General features: G+C 44.2%; 1 protein-coding gene across 1 annotated transcript in view; it reads left to right on the top strand.

Moving 5' to 3' along the window:
* The window catches only part of scara5 (scavenger receptor class A, member 5 (putative)), a 94306-nt gene that overhangs the window by 46381 nt on the left and 35425 nt on the right, over positions 1-12500 (top strand). The window contains exons 4-8 of the mRNA XM_084081842.1: positions 1134-1333; positions 2556-2734; positions 3084-3210; positions 3666-3834; positions 10020-10100. Of these exons, the coding sequence (XP_083937968.1) occupies positions 1134-1333; positions 2556-2734; positions 3084-3210; positions 3666-3834; positions 10020-10100 (756 nt within the window). The remainder of the gene's footprint in view (positions 1-1133; positions 1334-2555; positions 2735-3083; positions 3211-3665; positions 3835-10019; positions 10101-12500) is intronic.

Here is a 12500-nt window from a genome sequence, read left to right as displayed (position 1 = left end):
CGGTTGTGAACACAACTCAGCTGGTCAAGTACTTCAAGGAGTAGTTCACTCAAAACATTACGTATTTTCTATCAATTACACACCCCATGAAGCATTGACTGCATGGAGATTTTTTTTTTTTGGCACATTCCTAAGCCAATAATTTGATAACCGGCGGTTTCTCCGGTAGGAGACTCAAAGAGTCTCCTTTGAGTCACATTTTTTGGGTGAACTACTCCTTTAAGGTCCACCCATCACCAGTAGATTTGAATTTGACATACTGTACCGTAACCACTATATTTTGTAGTTATTTATGATATATTACGTCCATGGAGTTGTATGTTTGTATTTTCTTAAAGGCAGATCTGTTCATATATCACCATAAATTGGCGAATTGTGCCAGCTGCCGTGCCCGACAGGAGAGCTCACAGGCGAGGAGGAGAACTAGACTATCGGTGTCTGTCTGTGGTACTGAAGTACAATGGCGAGAGATGGCAGCTTGTCTGGAAACAATCTATTTCATAGTTCCTGATCATTTTTGTTGTTCAATATTGTTTTCAAGAGCTAGTTTAAAAGTTTGTTAACAAAAATGTGTTTCCTCTATCACATCGATAGAGGAAACACATCTGCCGTCTTATTGGCCATCGGAGAAACGCAACTCTAATCCCTACTCATTTGCATAAAGTTGAACAAATTAGTATTGTCTGTCCTGACGAAGGTCTAACGACCGAAACGTCGAATAAAGAGCTACAGCTACGTTTCTGACAGTGTGCGGGTCCTATTCTTTGATTTAACCATCAGAGATCTCCTCCTAAATTGTGCATTTTTTACTTACACACCTCATGACGATGTTGTCTTATCTGTCTCATCACTCCAAGTCACACAGTGGAGCCAGCTACCATTGGAAATGAATGACTGCTGGACACCCTTTTGCTTGCTACTCCCCTTTGGCGTGAGTGCAGGGTTGATGTGTTCTAGTCTGCTATTTACGCCAGTTTGGAGAAACGACAGGACTGTCAGAGAGACTATGAATCTGCTACAACATTCTCTCTCTCTCTCTCTCTCTCTCTCTCTCTCTCTCTCTCTCTCTCTCTCTCTCTCTCTCTCTCTCTCTCTCTCTCTCTCTCTCTCTCTCTCTCTCTCTCTCTCTCCAGTATCCCGCTCTCAGCTGTCCTCGGAGCGCCAGGAGGTGCTGATGGAGAACGTGACACGGATGTCGGACGGCTCCAGGTTGCTGCAGCAGACCTTGGGTGAGGCGTCAACGCAGGCCGACCTCCTTGAGAACATCTGGAAGCTGGAGAATCTCTTTCACAACCATAGCGACTGGCTGCAGAGGCTGGAACTCCTCATCAAGGTACCATTCTGAAGTGCTTACATGTTCCTGGGTTAAATAAAGTTGAAATAAAAGAGGGTTTAGGTTGAAATGTTTACCTGCAGAAAAGGCTGAGACATTGCTATTTTTGAGTGCTCCAATCTCCACTGAATTCAATACAGATGAACTTGTATCACATCTAGAGTTTCATTATAGATGCATGCATTTGGATGTGATAACCCCGCTAGGCTATGGCTGGTGTTGGACAAGGAACTAAAGAAAATTGTCAGTCCTTGAGTGTACAAAGGCACAAAACAAAAACGTGCTCAAACCAAAACAAACAACTGTGTTGTTGCAAAGTAGTTCATAGCAGTACACTGGGACAGAGCACTCCACGCCAACCCCTCCAAAATGGCTGCCAGATGCTAAAAGCCTCACACACAAATAAATACAGGTGATATGCAGTCAAAGGATGGATTAACCACACCCCTTCCTTGTCCAGCCAATATAATCTATATCCTATCACCCATGACCTAACATAACAATAAGGTGTAAATAATAATAATAACTAGTCCATACCCGGGGATGTGCGCAGTCAAAGTATTTGCAGACTTTTAGTTATGTATGGGCAAGGCCTGTGTTCGTTGTCTGCTATAGATGCAACAGTTCCCACACACACACGCACACGTGACCCGCCCCTTCGCCGCGTCGCGGTTCCCACAGCGAACACACACACACACACACACATACTCGCGCGTGGCCGTGGACCCGTCACTCCCACAACCATGAGAAGATGATGTTTAAGCTGTTTGAGCGAAGCTACAGTATGTGTGCTAATAACACAACCTGGATTAGAACATTGCTCGAGTGAATCTGCGTGCTAGTGCTATGAAGACGATATCTTCATAGCCCTCCCGCTAATCAAACGCAGTGTGTGTGGACACGGGCCGTAAATGAAAGTCCTTTATAAGTTTGCAGCGTTCTCTGTCTGGCAGTGGCCGCCCGGCAGCGTGCAGTAATTCCACACATGCAGTTTGATCATCCCATAACTTGCGGGCTGTAACCATGGCGACGATAGATCCCATAGCCCGAACTCTAATTTTTGCTGAACCTCACACATGCACAAACACAGGCCTCTGTGTTATAGTGATGAAGATGATCATGCAAATTTGTCAAATGTAATACCAGTGATGGCGATGATGAAGATACTGTAACTCTAACACTGAGAGTGATGACAGTAAAACTGACCTCATCCTCCCCCCAGAGCCTTGAGATGGAGCTGAGGAACCTCCAGTCTCGCAACCAGCAGTCTGAGGGCTACCTGGTGCAGCTGGACGACCGGCTGTCCACTCTGAGCACCTCCGCCTACAGGAACCTGTCAGGCCTCGGCGCGGAGGTGTCTCGAACCTCTTCCTGGCTCCGCGACCAGGACCTCCTGCTCAGGTGAACGCAAGAATAGGACCGGGTTAATTCCAGCGACCTTGATTTAGGTTTTTCTTTTGTGGAAAATGTTCTTAGTCTAGAGATGGTCATGAATGTATTAAAAATAAAACCAACACTAAATATTTGTGAAGTATAAAACATGCTAAATCTATTTCTATAAAATGTGTTTGTTTGTCTGTGGCCAACATATCTCTAAAAGTAATGGTGGATCGCCATGAATTTCGGTGTGCACTGCAAAGAGAACCAAAACCTATTGATTTTGATGACCCCATGACTTTTCCTTTAGAGTATGTGTCACTAGGAAAAATTCCAAAAGGCAATCAAGCTCTTCTGTCTTACTCTATCCCAGGGAAACCTCGGGGCAGATGGGAGGGCTAAGGGAGAAGCTGGAGGAGGTCAATTGGACAGTGGGTGCTGTCAATCACACCTTTAGCAGTGACATCAGCGTGCACCACTTGAAGATCCAGGATCTCCAGGTCAGAGCTTGTTCAAAAATCTAAGCCAGACCACATAATGTGTACCCATCTTTCCTCACATCCTCAGAAAATCTAGTACAAGAAGGCTCTAAATCTAAACCTATATATCACAAGCATCTTGCAGAAACCATGTACCTTTTCTCTGTAACAGCTTTCAAGGACTTAATACCACGCCAATGTCAAAATGTACAATAGCAAAAAAAAAAACGTTTGAAGAATTTCGTATGAAAGATACAGTATTACTACTGTATCTATTTACTACTCACTACTAAATATTATTGCTAATATTACATACCATAACACAAGCAGTACTTGTCAGATTCCTGTCCGCTGCAAAGTCCTGCATATTATTGTGTAAAGGTACATCTTTACCACCGCAGAGTTAAATGAACACACGCACAGGACCCAGATGAACTAGATAGCTCATACTACTGTCTGTTTTCCTTCGCCGTCAGATTCAGATCAGCAATATCACAGAGGATACCACCAGCCTGTGGGTGACCCACGTCCACACAGAGGCCCAGCTCAGGAACGAGATGGAGATACTCAACACCATCACCGAGGACCTCCGCCTCAAGGACTGGGAGCACTCTACGGCTCTGAAGAACGTCACCATCCTAGAGGGTCAGTCCAAGAGCACTTTGTTTGATCGTCAATCTTTTTTGTTTGTGGTTAACTTTTTAACTGCCAGAGTTAAAACATCTATAGCTGCCCTTGCCAGCGGTTTTGAGCGTTTTTACTAACCTTTGAAAAATCATAGAATAACAATGTATAAATCCTATATAACACTAAACTAAACCATCTTCATTTTGTTGTGATCACGTGATTTCTGGGTGTACTCTTCCTGGGTGATCCTTGGCTCATTCACAGGCTGCGGAAGAGCGCCCTCTATCGTAAAACCACTGAAAACACACACAGCAATGTCGCCTTACAGCTAGAAGGTTCTCGGTTCGATTCCCGCCGGGGACGCTGTGGGTGCTGGGGCCGTGTCCTCTCCTCCGTCAACAGTGCCCATACTCCCTGATGGAGGGGAAAGGAACTGGTTGGAATGACGTGTTCCTTCCATGCGCTACGTCCAACCGGGGAAACTCCCCCCTGTCAGTTGATAAGAAGCGGCTTGCTAGCTCCTCATGCATTGAAGGATGTGTGAGCTCACTCTGGGCTCTCCCTAGACTTGCAGCGGGAGAGTAGTGCCTAGGATTACATAGGCAATTGGCACTGGGTGAAAAAAGGGGTTACAAAATCGTGGGATTAAAAAAAAAAGAAAACACACATGACGAGAATCTCGTCATTGGCGGTCAGAGCCTTGGAGAAAAATGAGTTAAGACGGATACAAAATATTCTATATTTATCAGTAAAATTTAGGGCAGATTGCTGGATGACTCGCAAAGCTCAGATCATGAGCTGGATTAAAATCCATGATATGACAGTTAAGTTAGTACCTACAGTACAGGTATGTGGTGTGCGCTCTAATGGGTCGAGGTGCCAAATTCCGCCAATATGACTCCCTGTTAAGTGGTAGAGATCTTCCCCCGCTGATAGTAACATGTTACACACTTAAACCTATTCGTCCCAAGTGGGACATTAGGCTTTGACCATCTGCCTCCATCGGGGCATGTCTTGTGTTGCATGCTGTGCTTTGCCCCATGAACGGGTCTTCTCCTATTTATCTCAGCTGTCAAAGTTCATCACCCAGTTGTTTTGGGCTGACCTTTACTTCGTTTTGTAAGATGTAACATAATCTTAAAGACATACAGGGGTCTTAAACCAAATGACGGGGGGTGCTCCTTCATTCAACAATGAATCATGTGCATAAAACATGTCAGCCTCCTGAACTGATGTCATTAAGTCCTGCGGGGCCAATCACGCTGCGTGGTACATAAAGATTTACGGTTTGTTTGCGTTGTTCTGGGACAAAACTGCAGGGCAGAGTGGCTCAGGAGAACTGGATACAGTCACAGCAGGAGGCTGGTATTTTTGAAATAATAAAGTAAGAAAGCTCAGCATCATCTCATCACCATGAGGGAAGAACAATGACTGGCTTCTAAATTTATCACAAAAACATGGTGGGACCAGAAAATGTGATTGGCAAAACTAATTGTTAATCTGTGTCCCTGTGTGTGGAACAAAATTATTTGAAGATATATTTTTATCAACCCAGTTACACCAGACACCATTGACAACAAGTGGGACCTAGCATGCAACATGGTTTCACGCCCCAAGAGATTAGAACACAAGGGTATTGAGCAACGCACAATGTTCTTGGTCCAATCTGCGCGGACCTGATTGGTCGCGACGTGGTTTCATTCCCACTGCCAGCGCACCAAATGACTTCCCTGGCTTGTTAAAAGCAGAGCTGGAATGCCATGATGTAATGCTGGCAGGGGACTCGACCCGAGTTGATTGATGGGAATCTAAACCGTTTGAGACTGCCGATCCCGTGTCTGTTTAACATGTGGGTGGGATGCTGTTTCTCTTCTGCCTGGAAATGATTGCGGGTTAAAATTAGATGCCGTGTCCAAGATGAAAACTCCACCACTCAGCTCCATCATTAGTTCTAGCCCCACAGACCATTTGTTTGTCGTTAGCTAATGCTAGCCTTAGCCAACAGTGCTTTTACTTCTCTGTTCTGTTCTGTTCTGTTCTGTTCTGTTCTGTTCTGTTCTGTTCTGTTCTGTTCTGTTCTGTTCTGTTCTGTTCTGTTCTGTTCTGTTCTGTTCTGTTTCATTTCATTTCATTCAAATATAACATGATGTGAATGTGAACATTGATAGATATTGATTATTTGTCAGATATTGATAGACTGACAAATAATCAAAATAAAATGGTCAATAAATTAATTAATTCAGCATTATCTTTATCTCTATCTCTTCTCCTCTCCTCCTATCCTCTATCCTCTCTTTTCTGGCCTCCTCACTTCTTCTCACCTCGTCTCTTTTTCCAGCCATCCTTTCCAGTCCTCTCCCCTTTGTGCTGCATGTCTCCTTAAGGGTGTCATTTGCACGATCATGCAAGTGCCCTCTGCTGTGGTTTCATACCTGTCTTGCCGTGGTGTGCGTGCGTGCGTGCGTGCGTGCGTGCGTGCGTGCGTGCGTGCGTGCGTGCGTGCGTGTGTGTGTGTGTGTGTGCGTGCGTGCGTGTGTGTGTGCTGTCTTGGTGAATTAGCAATGTGTTAGTGGTTGATGTGAGGAGATCCCAGGCATGGAAACATTTACTGTCAGCTGATGACCAGTAATGATCGCCTGAGTGGCATGTTTGCTTTACTGCTAAAAAGTCCCTTGGCTCAGAGTCTCAGCATACGCACACACACACACACGCGCGTGCACGCACGCACGCACACACGCACGGCCGCACGCACGCACGCACACACACACACACACACACACACACACACACACACACACACACACACACACACACACACACACACACACACAGACACACACACACACACACACACACACACACACACACACACACACACACACACACACACACACACACACACACACACACACACACACGCACGCACACACAATAACAAACACTTGCACTGCACATGCATATACAGTAAGACAAAGCACACACAATCACATTCACAACCAGGTGCGTGGACACACACACACACACACACACACACACACACACACACACACACACACACACACACACACACACACACACACACACACACACACACACACACACACACACACACACAGTGCCTGGATTTTGTATTTAGTAAACACTGATTTAGCTGTACTTTCTGTGGTTTTACCTCTCTCTGTTGCTAAGGAAAGTTGGCTCTCACTCCAGCAGGGTGATTTGATAAATGGCCATGGCTGTTACGGCCGTGGAACTATATAGCCTTGAAAATCCAAGAAAGATTAAGGCCTAAATCCTCTATCAAAATAAATAGTCTTTCAACACCGGCCCTGTCCTCTTACACTAAGACCGTTTGGTAACAGTGTACTGTAAGTCCTTTTTGGACACGTTCTCTTATTTTTTAATAATAACAGGTTTCAGATCACACCCAGTGGGGTTTATCTCTATGCTTTTGTTATCAGTCCATGTTTGACACTACTTTTCACCACAGGTTTGGAAACATTGCGGCTACCCAGAATATTAAGTAGGCATATGTTTCTTTAGAACCATACATAATATGATATATTATGTATGGTTAACCACTGAGAGTATAATCCATGGTGTTAATGGTACAGTGACTTTTCCCATACCAGCCCCCCTCACCTCGCAATGGTGATGAATTTGCTCCACTTATTCACAGGTACTGGGAGGTAGAGCAGACACTTATAGGAACCGGGAGGTTCCCGGTTCCCTTATGTTAGATTCAAAGTGTTCTTGAGCAAGACACTGACCCCTAGCTGCTCTTGATGAGCAGGTTTTGGGAGTTACAGATCTGTAAGGGTTAATTTGGTTCTTAACTATCAATCATGTAGCTGGGGACCCCCAGGAATACCCTCAAGAAGCCCTTGGGGGGCCCCAGAACCCCATATTGAGCACCAGTGGACTAGTTAATGCAATGCATGTACAGTACCATGTAGGCACAGATCCAATCGCAATATCCTGGGCTCCAATCCAGCTCAACTCATGACCCACAGAATGTTTTTTATAAGATATCATCCACGCAGTTTGTCAACATTATTAAGCCAATTCATTACCATCTCGGGTCATATGAAATTAATGATTTGAGGCATAGAAACCATATATTGTATATCAAATATAACCTCTCTAGGAAAATATCTATTACAATCAATGTAATGGTTGTTGGTTCTATTCCTTATGTAGTTCAATGGGTGGAGTAAGGCACTAACTAACTACCAGGGCAAATAAATATGAACTCATGTTATTGCAGTTCACTTTGGATATGCGCCCACCGTGGTGGGATCACCAAAGACACATTTTGTACAAGCTTGTTTGCCTATCGCTCCACACCCAAGAAGATTTTGTTTTTCTCTGGGAAGTCCGTTCCAACAAAAGGATCGATGCAGGGTGGGCGGACTTGTGTACACTATCTTTCATGGAGTAGGCTTAATTTACTCTCCATCGTATCATGGTGTCATGTGATGAAATTAGCAGAATTACAAGCTCACAACGCACTGTATCGCGTCACAACGTGAGCTTCTAGATCTTGTATTTACGATGTACAACACCATGGTGCAATGAAGTCTACAGTAAATCAGGCGCAACGTGTTGGCTGAGGCTGGATAGGCCGCAGACATTGTGTTATTGTTCAACGTCTCTCAGCTAAAGGAACAAATAGAACTTACGGGGCCAAGAGATTAATAATCCTGAGAGTCAACTAAAACAAACTCACTATTAGCCGCAGAGTTTTTTCCTTAGGCCCACCCGGGTGAGTTGTCTTTTCCAAAACACACAGGACTAGGGTGTTTTTATGTGTGCGCACACACGCACGCACGCACGCACGCACGCACGCACGCACGCACGCACGCACGCACACACACACACACACACACACACACACACACACACACACACACACACACACACACACACACACACACACACACACACACACACACACACACAAGCACAAGCACGCACACATGCTTGCACGCACACATTCACACACCAGTTTATTTACATGCACATAATGTCTCATGCAATCACCTTTTCTCACTGCCCAGCGGACCTCCATCCTTCACCCTTGGTGACCCCCGTCATTCGGGGAGCCAGAAAAAAAACTCCATTTCTCCTGTTTCCTGTGTGCGGTTGGTTGGGGTTGTAAACCTGCACAGGGCAACCAACAGATCACTATCACACATCACTTCATCAGGGCCTCTGCATGTCTGCAGCGCTCCCAGCGATGAAACCTCACCAACCCCAGAGAACATCACAGCTCTGACATCTCAGTACCTTCTGGCCATGTTCTGGACTCAAAACAAGCCTCGTATTTCTCCGTATTCCCTCGTGCAGTGTTGTGGTCCACCTTGTTGAACATGTGGTTCCCATTGTGGTAAAAACCACTCTTTCTCTGGCTCTTTCCCTCACTCTCTCTCTCCCTCTCTTTACTTCATTCTCTCCCTCTCTTTCTCTCTATGTCACACCGCAAAATCCTGAGTGTTAATTTAACTCTGAGAGTGTAGAAATGGAACCTAATGGACCCTTATAGGTCTGTTTTGTTCAATGTGTACACTTTCAGAGTTAAATTAACACTTCGGATTTTACAGTGCCACTACCGGAGAACACAAGCTATTGGACTTCATCCTCAGCCCACTTGTCAGGCTGGCTCAGATGTAGCCTTCATAGTTCTTGCTAAGTCACTCCACATTCTGTTTGTTCACAGTGTGCTTGTGTGTTCACAATGTGGGTGCAGATACATTGGATTTAACGACATGACTAATTGTATTTTTCTTTGTTCGGTAAAGTCATTCTGTCCTGGAATGTAATCATGTCACCATCATGCGTCTCAAGTGGACTTCTGAAAAGTTTCCTTCAAAGAGGCAGAACGTTTAATAGATGAAGTCACTGTCAAAGTCCCCCCCCCCCTGTTTTTACTATTACACTGCTCTCTGCAGATGCAGTGCTGCATTGCCCCTACATGGACTTATTTTGGAAACTCTGAAACGCTGTTCGAGGACCACAGGCCTTCTCTCTTCACCTCTACTCTACATCGTTGCTGAAGATGAGGCTGCACTGCCGCTAATTAAGAAGAGATGCAGGCTAAATGCTGCACTTCAACAATGACCGTTACTGTGAGCTGTTTTTAAAAGTGTCTTCTGTGACTCTCAAAAAACAACTAACCATCCATTGTTTTGTTCTTTGCACAGGGCCTCCGGGGCCAAAGGGAGAGAAGGGTGATTTGGGCCCGGTAGGACCAGCAGGGACCCCAGGGCTGACTGGAATGAGAGGTGGGTTATACAGTATATAATTATATCATATATTATACTATTACTGTAACTGCTGGAAGTTTTAATTGCGTTTAAAAGTGTTTGGAGGTGAGGTGGAGCAAGTCAGCAGTATAATACCTGTAACAGGTTTCATGTGCCATGAAGTGTAGTCAGCATATGAGTTTGCTTTGTACATGGCCGTAACCCTAAATGCCATGCAACGGCCGTGGGTTCAGGGCAAACCAGGATGACATTTGACAGTCTACCTTTCACACACAGCACACATGAGTTGTTTCAAATATCTCCTTATCTCCACTTGATGTCATTCTTCAAACTTTGAGAAAGTAGCAGAAGGTCCTCCTATCTGACAAAGAGAAGAGTACTGGAGCAGATAGACAATTTAGCAAGATTTAGTGGGGGCAAACTAAAATGTCTGCCGTTTCTTTGCAGATGGTGTCTTCCTCAGGGTAGAACAGAAAGTCCTGTTTTAACTTAATATGAGCTGAACTAATGAACACAGAGCTGAACATTTTCAGACCCATTGAGTGTTGGGCCTGTGGGATGGGTCATCTTTCAAAGTCCTCCAAGAACATTCCTATAAACCGCCACGCTTGCATCCAGGAAGTACTATTGGGAATTCTCAACATAAGGATATGAGGCAAGGCCCATGAGGGCCATGAAACCCCAATTCATCATTGACTTGGAAGTACAGCACTGGAATTCACATAATAATCGAACACCCCTCCAGCTTGGTGCCCGTGAAGCTTTGACCAACTTTCTCCTCCACTTTCCGCACGTCTCGTATCATCTGTCTTCCATTGCTCTGCTTGTGCTCCCTAATCCCACACTGCAGTCTTCTTGGAATCTCAATCTTCCATGGAAATGAAAAGTGTAAAATATGCAGTTATTGAGGTTAAATGAGGAGAAGGATTGTGAAGTGTATGAAAAAGTTTGATTTTATACACAACAAACAAACCCAAACCAATGTTGCAGTAAGTGAAACACAATTTAATAAAAATTCACTTATAACCAATTTAAGATAACTACACGTAGAGTATGTCTATTCTGTTTCATTGTGGTCTGCCTGCAAAGACCACCAAAATTGACAAGAAGAGCCTTTTATTTGGACTTGGAGAGCATCAGCGAAGAGGCATGAAATGCCAAAGACATAATACCACAACAATGATATGACAAGTATGCTGTTTGTGTGAAATATAACCAGGCTGTCATCTCTCATCTCAGTACACCTTATAACAAGAAACTGACATGCAACATTGGCTGGACTCATGGCATCACAGCCAGGACTGTGGCTCTGTGGAAAACAGAAACTAACTAGCTAAGACAGTGAGGGCATCCCAAACATAAGTCTTTCCAAAGGACTGGCTCCAAAATAGAATTGAGAGGATTTACCTCGAGGAGTGATGAATGTTTCTGGACAGTATTGCATTATTTCCTGTTCTATAATTCTATTCAAGTTGCAAAACAGTCAGAATGGCTCCTATAGACCTGGATGCAAATAGGTGAGGATTTCAAATGCATTAAGGCATCATTCTTGTCTGTTTTCAGGTGACATTCAGTGTGAGTGAAATGGTATTTTTAGTCTAAAACAAAAGAATGTTGGTGTGGAAGTAGTGATTCCATTCACTTTCATTGTATGGCTGAACAGGGCTCAAAATCGCACTTTTAAGCACATAAATGCAAACAATGCAAATTGTGTCAATGATTCTGTCAATCTCTAGTGCAACAAATTGATAGGTCACCGTTATTGGTGCAACACAAAGAGACTAACAACACTAGGCGAAACAGGCAGAAACACTTGTTTGGGGGATTATTGGCAGAATCCCTCTCACTCACTAAAAGTGCTGCTGTCTGCTTCTCGTCACTCATCTCTTTCGCACCAGTTTGTTGTGACGCGAGCTCATTGAAGACGGCAAGTTGCATTGCCTCCACAAACGGTTTTGGTTGACTAAACAAGAAAACAGTAGGACTGCTGAAATACTTTGCATTGGACTCAAATGACCAAGGACAGACTAAATGTACAAGGCAAGCCCATATGCAAGTGGTGCTACAGAGCAGTGATAATGAATGATGCTAACACAACAAATGTAGCAAAGCACCTGAAGGACTGACATCTCCCCTTTCAACAACACTGAAGCATTCAACAACGTGGCCAAATAAACTGTTGATAAAAAGTGTGTTGCCTTTTCTCAAAAGCTAGACTATCCCCCTCAGATCTGAGAAATCTGACAGCAGAGTTATTGATCGCTGAAAAGATTGTTCCTTTTGCACAACAACTTACTCTCAGAGTGCGGTAAGTTGATCTAACAAGCTCATATGTTAGTATTCTGTAATCTTTATAGAAGATTTATTTTCCCCTTTTAGACTCAATGTACCCCAAAAAAAAACAGTTACTCATCTTAC

The sequence above is a fragment of the Gymnoscopelus microlampas genome (assembly GCF_963454915.1).
Source record: "Gymnoscopelus microlampas genome assembly, chromosome: 16".
Classification (NCBI taxonomy): Eukaryota; Metazoa; Chordata; class Actinopteri; order Myctophiformes; family Myctophidae; genus Gymnoscopelus; species Gymnoscopelus microlampas.
This window is presented reverse-complemented; position numbering and strand designations above follow the sequence as displayed.